At 40.7% G+C, this 16726-nt stretch overlaps 1 protein-coding gene and 1 long non-coding RNA gene across 7 annotated transcripts in view; one reads left to right on the forward strand and one right to left on the reverse strand.

Moving 5' to 3' along the window:
- Positions 1-13415, reverse strand: part of LOC111266962 (uncharacterized) — a 64702-nt gene extending 51287 nt beyond the window's left edge. For 2 of the 6 annotated variants that reach the window (XM_022844855.2, XM_022844854.2), the window contains exon 1: positions 6764-7024. In XM_022844855.2, coding sequence (XP_022700590.1) covers positions 6764-6923 — 160 coding nt within the window. In that variant the 5' untranslated portion in view covers positions 6924-7024. Of the gene's footprint in view, positions 1-1852; positions 2117-6763; positions 7025-12779 lie in introns of those variants that run through there. The other 4 variants (XM_022844870.2, XR_002684347.2, XM_022844868.2 and 1 more) reach the window with 4 other exon arrangements.
- On the forward strand, positions 2123-4060 carry LOC111266964 (uncharacterized). The gene is made up of 2 exons (XR_002684349.2): positions 2123-2837; positions 3047-4060. It is a non-coding gene; the product is annotated as an uncharacterized LOC111266964 (long non-coding RNA).
- Positions 13416-16726: the final 3311 nt, after the last annotated feature.

The following is a 16726-nucleotide window of genomic DNA, read 5'->3' on the forward strand; positions in this document are numbered from 1 at the left end:
AAACGCAAGCTTACCGTAACGGCAACAGCTGATAAATAAATTAACAAACAACAACGACATGTTAGATCAATATCTGAGGTTGGTAAACATTTCTCAGGACACTTGATTACACCATCGTTTTCGTTCATTATAGTGACAACAGGACTTACGTCAAGTCTTCGTCGGCAACCGTGGCTCTTTTTGCAGTGAAACTGTCTTGAAAAATTACATTGCATCTTCCGCTACTTCAACGTTCTTTCGCGACAATCGCCGCTCATGCTGGTACAATCGTAAAAGGTATAGATTTTTCCAATTCATGGATACGAAACATCACAGGTATAGTAGGCCAATACAAATAGTCTTAGCACTTGACCGCAGCTATTACCGGCAGTAAACATTAGAAAAATATGCACGTTCTTTATGCGGCTTTCGACGGAGATCACCTGATGTTTTAAGCAAGAGTACGTCATATAACTGCAATTAAAGTGAACCAGGTTTATCTATTTTTCCTCAAAAAAAATTTTCGTAGGATGCATCATAGCATGATAAGCTGCTAATCAAGATCGCACAGCCATCGCACCATGGTCAAAACGGACGACCCTTAAATATGATGAACTTGATGTGCGCATGTAGGGAATCCGTAAGATCACAGTAGCAGCGGTACGTTGGCCAATAAACCCGCACTAGATGAATGTTCGGCCTTCACCCCAGGCGGCTCGAACGAAAGGGCCAAAGGTGTCCAACGCTAAACAGTAGGACCATTCGCAAATATCTTTTTGTGCAAAGCCACTGCGGCTGCGTCTTCAATAAGAGACCAGGGTGACCTCTATAGCGCCGCTACCAAATTGCTAATGATTTTTATCACCTTGCCAGTTTGAGGCGTAATACTGAGTAGCGCCTTATGACTGACTGACTGACTAGTAACGTACTAAAATGCTCTTTATGTTAGCGAAAAGGAGACATTTCCAACAGGTTTTTTGGGGGTGGCTTACTTATACATGTGACAATCGTCAAGGGGAAGGGGTGCCGTCTGATAGCTGCCGTTAATTTAAATTGACCGTGCGATAAAAAGATCAGAATGTGACTTTTGTCTATGCGCTTTCCTGTTAGGATTACGGATCCAATGGAGAACTGGCCGCTGGTCAAGTACAAATCGGCATATTGCTACTTTCGTATGAATAGCCACGGATAATAAACGAGAATCGAAGCTGTGCAAGCTATACAACAAAACCCGTCTAGATTGAAACGTCCTTCTGTGAGAACCGTTAATACGTGAGAAATTGTTATGTAAAAGGCAAGAAAATGTGTTAAGTCATCTAATCAGACGCTGGGATTCGCTTTACACTGTTTGTCTGACGAGCTATCAGAATCTGATTTTGGCGACACCTATACAGGCAAACGTTTACTAAAATAGGAATTTTATATATGTATGAAATTTATTCCTCGAGATATACAGAGCCGCCTATTTAAACGGCAGCAATAAAATGTCGACGCGTTCCCACTAGATTTGTTAAATACAGGAAAGGCAGCGAAGGTATCTGCTACGTCTGCAGTAGAGCTGGCCAAGTAAGATTATATGATAATGCATTCCATATAGAATAAAATTGCTCAGTTCAATTTCCTACTCCTACAGTAATATCTACAATCAGAGTGACAACGATAACTATTGGTGTTGCCTGTATGAACCGCTACAATTATTTGCGTTTGTGCCACGGCTAGAGCCGCCCTTGTACCCCCCCCCCCCCTGGCCTCAGGGCAAAAGCAATCAGTGTTCATTCTACGCAGCGATACGAGATCAGATCTAATGTTTAAATGATTAGAGAAATGTCTATGGTGGGATCTATTATAAATGTGTACGCATTGGGAATCTTACATTGAGCAATCCTGTCGCTGGTGATAATGATTACGATGACAACGTCGACGGCGGCAATTCATTCTGGCATTGTTTCAACCAGAAGGCACCGAACAAATCTGCTTACGCTAAGGGTAGGGGTATTTCATTTTTACTCGCATGGTCGCGTACGTGCAGTGCACGTGTGACGTAAGTTTCGGGCGTGGCAACGCCACTTGATGCCGTTGTGGGGTGATGTAGTTGGCCAACGATTATGTGTCTGCATAGCGTATTCGACTTCTTCGTCTGGAGTTGGCACAACGAGAAAACGAATTAAAGTGAAAAGGAGTGAATATTCTTTAGGGCACCGGGAAACCCTTGGGTCGTCGTTGCCGCAATCGTCAACTGTTTTTCCGTACAACGACTACAAGACGCTTAGACTTTCTGAACAGACTGAATTTCCTACAATTTTCCACAGTGATAAAGGGAACCAAGATAACGTTCACGCCTATTTGTTGTGCGCTTGGATCTCGATTTGATTCTGACTAACGAGAACGTCTCGTAACTGTTCTGCGAACTTCAGACATGTGATATTTCCCGTTCATAAGATTAAAGTGTGCTGTTGTACTAAAAAAAATTAGGTTGTATGGGCTAGTAGAGGCGACCTAGATGATATAGAAATCAGGCTTCTTATCTTGACACCCTGTTTTTGTCGATTGTGATTTTTAGACCGTACAGGTAAAATTTTTTTCGGAAGTATCAAGCTACTCGTCTAAATTCGACAGTAGAATCCTTGCTAACGTTGTTAATGATTGCTATCTCCTGAATATCATTGGAATGTAAAAAAAAATTGCATCAAGAGCCACGAGTCGAAATAGATCTTCATTATTCAATTGCTTCTACGGTAGAACTACAGTTGTTCAAATACGCGTGCGTCTCATCAAGGCAAAGCGTTGCAACGTTTACCGTGCATCGTTACGATCACCTCGAAGTCGACATCTCTCTTGAAAGCCTTTAGCAAATTTTGGTCCGTGTTAATTTGACGTCAGTCATCTCATGGTTCCACTAGACCGTACTAACGTATGGCAGCCTAGTTGTTGCAATCCATTCGTATGTACAGTAGAAATATAATGAGTTGACAAATATCGCATTGGTAAACCAGTACTAAATCAAACAGGTAAACCTACTGCTATAGAGGCCTGCTAATCTAACGCGTTGATCCCGTTACTATTGCAGGATTCGTCGTGATATAATATAGCAAAATGGCGTCAAACCAAAGCAGGCGCAATATCCGACTCCGACGTTGGAGCGGATGGTTCAGATAGACAGCGAGGGGATAGACGACTAATTGGACACCTGCCATTGCTTTTGCTAATACTGTCACGCCAAAACTGGTGATGGTGGCGGAGACACGAACGGCAGTTATGTTACACGACGGTGTTTGTTGCCGACGTTGCTTTGGGCAGCTGTGTCAGAGATCAACTGTTGTTGCGGCTGCTGCCGCTTGCCTGACTGATGGGTCCGATCTGTACTCTCCTGACAAAGCAATGGCTGCTCGATCGGGGTCGACGACGCCGACGTTCTCATTGTATTCGTAAGGGCCGTTTGCAACCTTTCTCCTCTGCCCAACTGCTTGATGGATTTCTCGATGTAATTTTCCACTACAGCCTAATGCTGCTGCTATCAGGTTGGCTTATGGTTAATGACAAAAAAAAAGCCGCACCAGTATCAGTAGCACACAATAAGTGCATAGTATTATATATTGTCGATACGATCTTGATCGAATCGTGCCCTGCTCAGGCGAAAAAGCATGTTATATATTAAATCGGTTTTCTGATTTATGCTGCCTGACAGAGGAAAGCTAGACGGCTTGCAGTCTACCCCAAAGCAAGGACAGGCCGAGTAGGGTAAACAGAACAAAAAAGAACAAAGCTAAATTACAGATTCGATCCGAACCCACGTTCACATACACACGACTCCACAGACAACACTACGCACAGCCATTTCATCTGAAGCAGACTGGATTATTTTAGTTGCACCTGTTATAGCCATCATTAATTGTCAATATATACAGACGATTTAGGTAGTCACGTAAGCTCATGATGTTCAAAAGTGTCACGCAAACCCAATAGAAACACTGTGATTTTTGGAACGCGCTCAGAAGTCGCCCGGCTCTAATACACATAGCTTCGTTGTAGGAATACCGTTTGATTCATTCTAATAAAGGCAATGCTACAATGATTATACAAAGCGTTTTACTATCATCTTGGAAATATTAGCTATTACGTTCAAGAAAAACGTTCGATATTCTGAAGTCTAACGTTCAAAGGCTCCCGCCCCCACTCAGAGGATATGTAATTTTTTCAATGTACTCGAAAGATCCCACAACCATATTCCGCACGCGTTGCAAAAGGCCATAGAGATAGCATATAGAATACTCTTTTTTTTTCAACGTTTCACGTGTGCTATTGTTAACGAATTTTTCAACACAATATGATTATGTGGCTTTCTGGACGTCCCGTACTTGTAGATAGATGTGCATGTGTCACAGTGTTTCTACCATAGGGTGGCGGCATCTAGAAACTTCACCGGTTTTACTCAAATAGATACACTGATCTGAAGCAATATCCCGTCCGGGTTCGAATTCAGGTCTTCTACTGCGCGACACATATAAGGATTTGTGTTTGCGTACCATAAATGAAAAGTCTTTCACATGATTGAACATTGTGTTGATTTTGCTATTATTAGGTGGGTGCATCTTTGTTCAAACACCTAGATCATTCCATTAAGAGACGGAGGTCACCTTCATCGTTTCAACATCTACAGGTTTAATAGCACGACACGTTTAAATAGCAGTGCTAGGAACGATCTGAAGATATTGCAGTAGAGGTTATGAGCAAATCTTATAGCCGCTTTTGTTCTTCCTCGTAGTATGTTGACAGTCAATCGACAGGGCAAGCACACTTTATGCTACGTCTACGTTTGCATTTTTCTCTCAGAGCAATCGAATTTTAATGTTTTTACTTTATACGGGCATATTTCCCTATTCCACATCGACGCGTTCTTCCCAGATTCGTCAAGCGCGTTCCAGCTACCTGTCGATTCCACTCATCACCGTTTCAATTTATCTATTAATAAACGGGAAAAATAGCTTTGCAAAGTACAGGAAATACAGTATCAAAAGCTGTTATGCTATGAAAAGCTTGAAAAACGGCCTTCCTGCAGTTATTACCGATGATGGACGTAGTGGCTATTTCGTAGTAGTAAAAATCGATAGACTCCGCTAATTTCACAGTTTACTCGTGATCGGGTGCCATCTGCTTTGCTATCGTAGGTCAGCTTTTTGTAGGACCTGGATAATAGTACTCATCGCAAATTCCTGAGCAATACTAAACTGTACTGGCCGGTTTTACCAAAATAATTTCTAAATACGTATATACCTAACCGCTCCCACTTACCGTGCGTCTTACTGACTTACCAATTCTATTTAGTCCTGTTACTTGAGCATCGCGTCAAACGTCGCTATATTTTCTACGATCTGGATAACTTTTAGCTAGCCATTTTCTGATATCTCATACTGATATACTTAAATATGGCTGGCCGATTCACAATAATATTTGTTGATAACGGGACATCAGCTACGCACAGGGTATGTTATTCACGTTCTGTTTTACGTAGGAATAGAATACGTATTTATATGCGCCTTAGGAATATGTGGGGTTCAAATTATTTTATATATACATACATTTTCGTGTTCGGAAGAATTGCCATGTGTTTTCTAAATTAGTGAATAGTAAACAATAACATTCACCGGACGTCCACGACCAAGTTTGTTGATATCTCTGTTTGGCGCAGTCGGTCCTTGTCGACAAAAAGTTAAGTTATCGTTATCCGATTAGCCGCTGTCCTACCTCCTACCCATGAAGAAAGAGTAAACTTTTCTCAAGAACATCCTATAGCATACTATCTTCTTCGATCTGTTACTGGCGCTTTATCCACAATAACTGTGTACGCTCAATATCACATAAAAGTTGTATTAATCCGTCAAGTTGTCTATAAGATTTCCCCGAATATACTTTGATCATTTGTCTTTGTGGTGTGCTATTTTTGTCGTTCGGTAGCCCTCCATCGTATCCCGTGGTCAAATCTGTCGTCTAATTTGTTACTTAGCCGTGAACTATCTGGGTAAACAGTGTTTTTACTTAGGTAAGCAAATTTTATGGCATAATAATGAATTTTCTTCCTTTTAGTGTAAATCAACGATCATAAAGGCGCAAAATACCTGCAGCACCATAAGCTATGAGCTTGTATTTACCTAGCCGACATGTAGCATTACTCTGTTGAATTTGTCATGATTTTATTTGTCTAGATATATCATTGCAATTGGTTGTGGGGGACGCTGACCGTTTAAGGCGGATTGTTCGTTCGTAAGTGATCTTCGATTTGAAACTGTGTTAAGTTTATCTTTGCGGCTGGACTGTTGGACACGATATGTAAATATAAGTTAACAATAGCGATACGAATGACTGCAGTTGATGTTTAACAGTGAAAATCAAGTAAACCTGTTTACGTAATGCTGAGGACACACTGATGCAGTTTACTAGTGCCACATGAAGCAAATGACCTCGATCACGAGGGCGAAATAGTCAAGTAAGAATGGGACATTTCAAGGTGGTATGCACACTTACATACAAGTGTTACCATTTTTCTGTTGATCGGATGAATAAAATGTTGGCAGTTACTCAAATAGAGATATCATGACGACTGCTAACGTGATAGCTGCCGCTAACGACAGTAAAAAAACACGCTCATGTCCCTACTTTTTTTTTACCTCTAGTGATCGGTATAACTGCATGTACTGCAACAGCATGTAGGCAAAGCTAACGCCAACTACATGTCCAATCAACAGTGAGATGATTCAAGTCTAATTCTATACACTCAACAATGAAATACCTGACCCGAAAACACCATTGACGAAGCTGGTCGCGACAGTCAGCCAATGCTGACCGTTATTCCTAACACCAAGTATCCGACAATAATAGAAATAGAAGCAGAACAACGTTTTTCCATTGTAGCCAAAGACAGTTTCTTCGCTTTGGGTAATCTCTTTCATCTCGGGAAAAAAATGACGTTATAGAATATCACTTCAGCGATTGTCACAATAACACTCATTTGCTATAGAACGACAACTACCGCCACTCCGGCACGAAATAAGTCGTTGTCGCTTCGGTTGGCCGTTACCTGATTGTCGTACTAATTTCTTACCGAGAAAATAAAGCACGCTATGTCGTCTTACTGGAAACATTCTTCTGACTAGAGGGCACGCGTCAATGTACGGAATGTACGGATTCGGCTAAAGTGGTGTATTTTCAGTTGTTGTTAGAAGGTACGAGATCAGTTCTAGGAACGAGCAACGTTGATATCCTGGCAGGTCCTTCTACGCATGGATGTGTGCAGTATAGCCAGAACTAAATGTTCTACGCTTCCATTCGAAGAGTTTTACACATGATTCTATTTGAGAGCCCAGATAGCTATGGGTCATCCTTTTTAGTAAAACCGAGGCGTTTAATTATTGCCACATAGGGACAATACTAATAATAATTTACAAATGTGGCACTAGCAAGATCGCGCACCTCTGCTTGAAATTGAACATGGCGGCAGCACTTATATGGCGCCTGTACCCATGGAAATGCTCTAACTCTCGTGCAACATAGCGAGTTCTGCTAGGTATACTATATTACAGGTGACCCTAGTATCGTTTTTTACTGCTACAATGAAATGGGAACATGCTCGTTAAAGCGTTGCCATGTAGCGTCCACGACAGTTTATAGTTCGCTAATTTCTGATTCGAAGAAAACAACTCGGCTTCTAATTTGGATCGAACTCTTAAAATGATAGCATTAACTTATTGAACGGTAATCAAGTTCATCTAAATTAAGTATTCTAGGTAAGTGCCAAATCTGCGTATTGTTTAAACTGACCTAGGCTTTAACTACATTAAACTCTATATATATCAGTGACGTCTGGCATGGGAGTCGATGAATCTGAGCTGTATAAGAGGATTCACCCGTATCTAAGCGCCAAAGTGCGTTCTGTTGTTCGATAAATGCCCCCGTATAGATACGCACTGTTTGCGCATTTAGCGAGGGCAGTCACTAACGTTCCTATCGCCGTGCACTTCCCAGAGCGTGCACACTAACATATCGTTTCTAGACAGACAAAAATACGCTGGCTTGTTTTTATCAATTTTATCTTCCGTTTACTTATCGCTGCGTTGATTTTAGGTCCGCCGCTTTAGCTAACAGTCACGTGTCGTGCGGGATGAATATATAGACATATTCATATAGACAACTATCTAGGTAACAAGCCAGCGCATAGAAGCGGTAAGTCGTGATTCGAACCGCACGCGCTACGTCTCGTTAATGGCATATCCGTCCGTCCGTCCATTCATTACGTTCACCTACATTTATCACATCCAGACTGGACGGATGGTTGATTTAATTGTTAGATATAAATCATTTTTAGAAGTTTCAAGTATTAGTGTGCACCAGATTAACTTACTATATATTATCAATATACAATCAACTTACGATATATTATTAAAAGAAGAAGCAAATTTGAAAAGATGTTCTCTACTTACTGCTAGAAAAACGGATGTCCGAGCTATAACAGAGTTATTTAACAAGCAATCCAACAATTTATCCATATAACAAGCGGCACATATAGCATTATTATCTGAATAGTAAGACCGGACCATTTAAGGTTTGCCAGACAGGGTGTTGGGCGCAGAAAAGGACCTCATTTTGTTGAAACTCGGCTGAAATAACTGTGGGCGCAAAGTTAATGATATGTTGAAGATATATTTGGTAAACATTTGAATCTTAGTCATTTTTGTCCGAACTAGCCGACTGCATCACATGGAAATGATTAATTAAATAGCAAAAAGTTTGGAAAAAATCCTGAGTGTAAACTGAAGGTCAGCGAGCGTTACCAGCTCAGCTCAGCCTTCGGAATAGGCGCCGCCGAAAATTGAGTATGACGATCTAAGAATCTGATCTTATATCACGCCGAAATTTGAGTAAAAATTCATCCGTAAAGTATCCTTGGTTTACCCTACGGATACAAAATAGATTAAAAACTCTCAATCCCATCTTTTCGGATACATAAAGTGAGATTTTTTCTCTTAAACATTAATATTAGCCTGGTCTGCTGTCCTGAGTGAACAACTTCCGTCGAGTAATACATGTATAGTCGCGTGCCAGATCGGAAATCGACGTCCTACCGGTTCCTTTGGCCCCCTACTTATTTCTTAGTCTACATCAAACTAACAAACATCTATGACGCGGCAAATGACGCACCAGTTCCCGAGAACGCACTTCGCGTTCACTGCCTGACACTCCGGGTTGATCATCAAAAATAATAACGTCTACATATATTGTAATGGTAAAAACTTACTGCAAAGCTGAACCGGTGTTCCTGCTGCGAAAGCCGCCTGTAACCGGTAATTTGGCCAATGGTGGCCTTGAGCGCAGGAAAGACAAAGAAAAATTCGGTCGATAGTGTCACTGCGCCTGATGGTGTTGTCATGTTATAGAAAATAGTGCAATCCCAACGTTACCGCACGCATGCCTTGGAAGACAAACATTTAATAGCTAGGTGGCTAAGGTGGTTTTTTGTTACTTTTTTTTTTGTTAGAGAACAACATGGGCATTACGATATTAGTATATTTTTAAGCAAATGAAAGCTGATGTTCCTCTGCAGTACCATCCTTTGCCGTTCGTGACTACGGAAGTTATCTGTTTTATGTGGTGAACAATAAAAATCACTTATAGGTAGATATGTTAGGTAATTAGTGCAGTAGCGAGCGTGTATTTTTCAAGATGGCTATTAACAGCAGTGACTATAACGGCCCTAATTATTTGAAGCTGCCATAGTGTACGTGGTTCAGCTAAACGTACGGATGCACGTCAAACTGTAATCATGATACACGTCGTACACACAATAATGAGACACGTACAAAAGGACTCAAATTGATGACTTCGTGAGAAGCGATCACTACTATCTGCTGATAAACTCGAAAGCTCGATTTGATCGAGTCGAAGTCTTTTCATTCTAGTAAAACTAGAATGAAAAGACCTCGACTTGAATAAAAAAAAAAGCTTAATTAGGACGACCTAAGCGTGACTTTTGGGCAAAGTAGCCAAAAATGGTCTTCGATCTATGTAAAGTATTGCAAGGCTAAACCGACCTTCGTTTTGTCCAAAGCATGGCAGACAGCGTTTGCGTGTGATGATCAGGGTTCTGTAAGCTCTTGTGTAACCCACCGTTAACATTGCACCATCACTATCCCTGTTACGAACCCAAGAGATTCGGATAGAAGACTTGTCTAGAAGACAGAAAGGCTGTAAAGATAATTGAAAGTTGCACCGCACGGCCCAACTCTTGGCCAATCCACCCTATCTACCTAACCAAGCGTGTTATTTGCGTCCGCAGCAGCTATCCACCATTGACGTTATTAAACCTTCCTTGTCCTGGAATGAACCGCATGTTTATCTAGTCATTAATTGGGTCTGAGCAGCGCGAGTGGTCTGATTCAGGAATGTTTTCTTTTATCACTGAAATATATGAAATAGAAAAGGTACAAGGCGCGCCGTTCAAAACACTGAGGTACGCCTTTGGATTACATTAATTCCATACAGTTGTAGATGTTTTTCGGACAAATTGTTATGAATCTCTTCGAGAAAGGCTAGAAATACAACAAAGTACCTCGCGTGTTACTTTTACATTAAAAGTGCGAAGATGTAGAGTGGGCATTCCAAACAAGTAAAATTAAACAAATGCCCAAAGTTACAGCATGTCTAATACCAAATTTCTTCTGTTTCACTTAAGATTGTCGGACTAGGAAGTGAGGCCCGCTACAGAACTGAGTATTTTATGTTTATATATACCGGTTTATATATACAGCCGGACCTTGGGAAAAGCTACCATCTCTAACACTCGCTCCGAAAGAAAGGGGATTGTGCTAATTATTGACGACCCTTTCACTGTGACTAGGTCTACGTGTGATGACTCCTGACCGCTCATATCTGCCTTGAAAACGCCCCACATATTGTTTGCTTAACCTGAAGTAGGTCTTGCTGATTACTGAAACCTTTCCTGCGCTGACTCCTGGCCGTGTGTGCAAAGGTTGTACCTAGAACCAGGAACACAATATCTGTATGGGAGACTCAAGAAAGAAGAGACCAATGTTGGCTACTGGAGGAGTTTCGGTTTATGCTAATAACACAGATATATTTGAGCAATTTAAGTAAAGTACTAACTGGAAATTTCGTGTATTCGTATTATATAGTACAGTACGTTAGTCCCGCTCGAGTCAAAAAGCCCCAGCAAGAAACTAGGCAAATGTTGCTCAGGGCAGGCGGCAAACATCGCAAAAATCTGGTGATATCAGGAAATGCAGCTTCGTGCGAGTAGAACAACGACACAGCCAATGACCACTGCGACAATGGTAATTTCTGAAGCATCTATAGGAAGTTGTTTCTTGCACGCAAAATTTTTATGTACCCTTGAGATCATTATCCGTCGTTCGCTGCTGTTTGCCGTATGCGTTATTTTCTATCTGTTTGGCGTGATTTTCATGCTAATCATATCTTTAATAAATTCAGTAAAGCTACCGGTTAACATTGAGTCTACTGAACAAAGATTGTCGGAGCGAAAATACCATACGTAGCCTTCCGGCGCGTTTAGGCTTCAGAGCCTTCAACTGGAGCTGCCGACGGCGACACTCAAAACCAAACGAATAACATGGTGGCGACAATTTTTCACAGAATGTGTTTATTTAACCAGTCCACCCCGCCATCTTTTAGGTAAATGCTTACGCCCGTTCATCCAGTCGACACCTGGCGGCAACACAATGTCTTTCCCCTTGGGTATCTGTTTAACTTTGAAACCTTCCTAGATATACACTGCATTGAATCCAACATCTGTAGCAAGATATAACACTTACATATAGACATAGTTATATAGATACAGCGTCCGTTTTACTCTACAAGGTTGTCTAGTATGTTTTTATTAGGGAATGCACAGCATTTATAAATCGATTAGTAAAGGAGGCAAGCCTGTCTCTTGCCGTTGCATTACGTTCACCTCTCAGTTAAGTAAGGATATGAAAAAATGATAAAATAACTATGTATCAGCTACTTGTAAACCGTTAGAATGTTCTTAAATATACTCATCGCTCAATGTTCACGAAGCTTTTGTTGGACAATGTTCAAGGGCGAACTGACTGGTATTCTAGACCATCTTGATAAGGGAACAGCCTAGAGCAGTAACACGCGCTCCATGTGGAATAGACACATATATATATATACCAAATCATTCTTGGAAAAGTATATTTGTTTCATTAATCATAGTATTGATTCCGCATTACTTAGCGTCGGGCCCTTAACGGCGGAAGTTAATGTAACTGCCAAAACGCCTCTTTCACGAGCCAAAATTTTCCATAAGTTCGCCCTAATGGGCGAATGTTCAGTTAAATATTAGATAGCGTTACTTTGGTGTGTTTCTAGCTACCGACTAGTAAAAGGGGATCTATATTAAACTATACTTCTTTTAAGCTTTTTATTATGTGAATTATATACAATACTCGGCGGCCACTTATCGTACGCGTTCGGCGGGATGCGCATAAAAGAGGAACACCGTCCAATGACCAATGCACACATATTCTAGTCAGTTACATAGTACTAAATTGCCATACCTAGATATCATTTTAGTAACAGTATCGTTATCGTATCGTGAATACGAGGCTATATAATTACTAATACTGCACACGGTGGGATCTCCGATATTAGGTAACAAGGCACCAACAGTTGCACTTCTTCGACACTCATAAGATGATCTGAAAACGGATCTCTGTTTGGAAATATCGAACAATAGCTATTTTAATCAGTTGTATACAGTGTCAACTTACTGTTGCTTCTTTGGTGTCGTCTCAATGGTATATCCAAGTTAACTGATTGTTGAAACGCTGCCTTAGGATCTACCGCACATATATCCACTATGTGTATCACATATCGCTATCACACAGTCAGTTATCCATCGGGTGGGTTTTTGCCACTGTCGACAACTAGTTACCATTACGGTATATAAACGCACCTAATGAAAAATTTCGATTGGCTTCCTTCCCATGAGTCCGTCCCTCTTCTAGGCTCTGCTTTCTTTCTGGCACTGATTAGAAATCGTTTGTTCTGGGCCTGCGTTTTGGTCGTTGTGTATCCCTTTGCTGATCAGTGTTATTCTGCCTCTTATCCGATTCACCAACATCCAGACATCCGCGTTGTTATCTTGACAAAGTACACAACTTTCTTTCCTTCCACTTAATTCCAGCTGTTTCAAAATCTCTCGCAGAGAAAGAGAACGAATTGTATTGTACGAAGCTGCTGCTGCTTAGGCGTTCGTGCAGCGCTTTGTTCTTCTTTGCTACACACGTAGACCGCCAGGGGAACTTCCTACGGCACGCGCCGTTGACTCTAACAGGCAACTGGATAGCCGTTGCCAGGGCTAGCGCGATCTGCATTTCGCCGGCTGCGCGTGGAGAAGAGGAAAGGGAAGTAGCGTCTGTCTGTCGCGCCGCCTATATCTGGGCGTCTAGGTGTTATTCAGCCCTTGCTGTAAGGCGATGCCGAACCGAGAGAAAGAAAGATTGACGTATACGCGCGAAGAACGAAACAGAAAAGTGGTAAAAAAACAAGAAGTCTGGAAAATCGAGGGAAAAAAACTGTGTCTTTTTTTAAGTGTTTGGGACATACATTATATAACCTAGACGAGAGCTTCCTTGTTTTATACGGTGTATGTATTGACGACAGGTCGAAACCTGTCGCAAAAACCATCCGAAACACTTTGCACGAGCGTAATAAGCAACGAAAAATTATTCACGTTAACAAACGTTTCGCTGACAGGTTGCTGTAGGTTAGAACCTAACTGGAGATATCGTTGCACGTCGTAGAAATGCATCAGATTATCTCAGGATCTATTAAACATGAGGTTTCATACTTTCAAGCCTTCTATAACGTCCCTCCTCTTAAAATTAGGAACAAACGTATACCTAGCCAAAGTAGTCTAACGTATGACTTTGACTTTTGAACTTTAGCATAACAACGTTAAATCTGCAGACATTTGGATGATGCTCGGTCCTATTAGGGGCGGAAAATGTATGAATTACATTTGATATAATTGGCTTTTTAAATACCTACATTTAGTGGATCTCTTCAATGGTCAGTTGATGCAAAAACCCTAGCAAACCAAAGACTTTTATTTCGATGTCCTGACATAAACCGTAGGCACATGAAGGCAATTAACATAGCTCCGTTAATTCGATTTATCTATTTGACTGAGGATCTTCGTGCAATTTGCAAATCATTTGTGTTTTGCAGTTTCTTTTTAGCTAAAATTATCGGTTGGACATTTATTTCAAAGGTCCTATCGCTGTTTCCTCCAGGCCAAAATTTAGTCCAAAGTGTAATCGTTACACTGAGCAGATCCGACAACCGCGAGCCACCAGCGGTCTTATTTGCGAGTGCTAACTGAATAAGAAAACCCGTGTTTTTTGGCCTTTGCACGACGGTTAACTTGTAGGCACTAGATCGACATATAATAAAACATATAAATCAATTAACGAAACGATGGTCAAGTCCATGGGAACAGCTGATGACCTTACGGACGTTTCAGGACATGATATATTTGAACATGTTACATACAAACAACTCCGCCGCTTGAGCGCAATCGACACTTCAACGAAAATGCACAGTTAACTAGGCCAAGTTGTTCGAACACTGCAAAATTTACAAAGTATCTCAAGAGGTTTTTAACAACTAAAAGAATATTTTTGGGAATACAAGTCAGCGATCCTACAATGTACTGAAAAAAAATGATTTACACACACGGTACCTACTATAATAGCGTTTTGATCAAGCCGCAAATACGAATGTCGATGCGTCCGCTTGAGCTGCCTCGGCAACTTATGAAGCTGCCGAGTAAGTTGACATAGTATGAAAGTGAGCCGCTTGTAACAATATTGTAAGCTATCCTTACCAAGACGACATTTGTGACACTTCGTATCGAAAAACTAAGCTGCGCCGTTATTTAAGCTGCAACTTATACATTCCGCTCTCCTTAAGATAGCTTTAGAAAAAGGAAACGTCCGCGATGTGCTACCGATTCGACTCTCTAATGCTTGTTCCATATTTTTCTACTGTGTGCTGATACTCGCTCCCAATTCGAATATGGTTATTGGCGGAACGGCCCTGTTGTTTGCATCCTATATATTCGTTAAGACCGACGGCAGTAGACACGACATACGCTCGTTTTGGGCCTAGCAAATTCAATAGCACTCTATGCCATTTTAATTGTAGAACAAACGAAAGCTTTAGGACGAAATGGCCTACCTGACAGTGGAAGCCAATATTTACGTATGCTACACTGCAAACCTATTATCAAAAAAAAAAACTACGAGTTCCGACACTGGTTTTTATAGCCTTGAGGTTTTTCTGAATTTATACTAGAGTCAACGGTTGAAGGTAGGAGAGATCATTTGAAATACTCTATGTATGAGGTACTGGGAAACAGCGAATCCAGCCTATTCAGAGTTTTGGCCCCACAACTAGCGAAGGGAACTTCCACAGTTACGGAAACTTATTGAATGTAGCTGTTTGATGTCCTGTAATTAAGCGTTAGATACTTTGGGTCTTTGCCTTTACGCTAGGACAATGATGAATTCGAACGTTTGTCTTGCGGTAGATTACGTGTTGTACGGAATATAGAAATTCACTTATTCTGATCACTATCGTTAATCCACGCATATCTGCCCGTTTCAGCTGATCCAAAAAGTTGATTATAAACATTCGAGTTATCTTTCGGAAAGCAAAGTTACAATTACGCCCTTTTCTATATCGCAAGATGCTTATTCAAGTAGGTGTTTAAAATATTCGGCGTGTTTATACTCGAGTATGAAATGGTACGTTTTTTGCTTAGCCTGCACCGTGGACATACTCACACGTTTTCTACAATGTAATCGAGGTCGCCACAGGATATAAGAATTTTATAGACTTTTCGAAGACTGATATAGTGCTATAAATGAAAGCGCAGAGGTTTCTCGCTTTTTTTTCTTTTTTTATTTTTGAATTGAGAAACACATTAGTAGTCTTGTTAAGTCTCCCTATCTATGGCACATAGATAAAAATCAACTCGACGAAGACGGCGATTATGGTACTGAATGCAGAATACGTGCTATTTGTTTCAGCTGACCTCAAATATTGTAATCTATCGAAAAACTATACGCTTACAACCCATAGTATTAGAACGAATGGCATTACGTATGTGAACTTCTTGATAAAAAAAGATAAGATAAGTTCGGGCACGTATGCGAAAAATGACTCTGGATTCGCGCACTGAATACTCAGACGCCGATATTAAACGGCACACATCAATGGTGTACAGATGGCTGTGATATTAAGCTTGGGTCCCATACCCACAAATTACCTTTGGGCCTTGTATTTTTTTGTTGTGTAGTCGTATTTGATTTAGAGGAACAATGGGATTACATATAATTTTGTACCAATAGATGGAATGCGTACTTTAGCGCTGTGTATACCTTTTTTGCTATCCGGACTTAACAAACTTTTATTTCTGCTGCTCAATCTATTCATCTTGGACCAGCTTCAAGATTCAAATAATTCGTCATAATTGAGGTCTGCTCAACAAGATTATTTGTCTGTTATATTTTTTTTTATTAGAAATTATAGGCAAATAGAGCATTACAGCGTGGTAAAAAAATAAAATTGTATGATTTAATCTAAGAAATATAACAGTGTACGCATTTGCTGCACGCTGGCATCTAGAGATAATATAAATTTGCGGAAT

Source organism: Varroa jacobsoni, unplaced genomic scaffold (assembly GCF_002532875.2).
Source record: "Varroa jacobsoni isolate VJ856 unplaced genomic scaffold, vjacob_1.0 scaffold_1132, whole genome shotgun sequence".
Classification (NCBI taxonomy): Eukaryota; Metazoa; Arthropoda; class Arachnida; order Mesostigmata; family Varroidae; genus Varroa; species Varroa jacobsoni.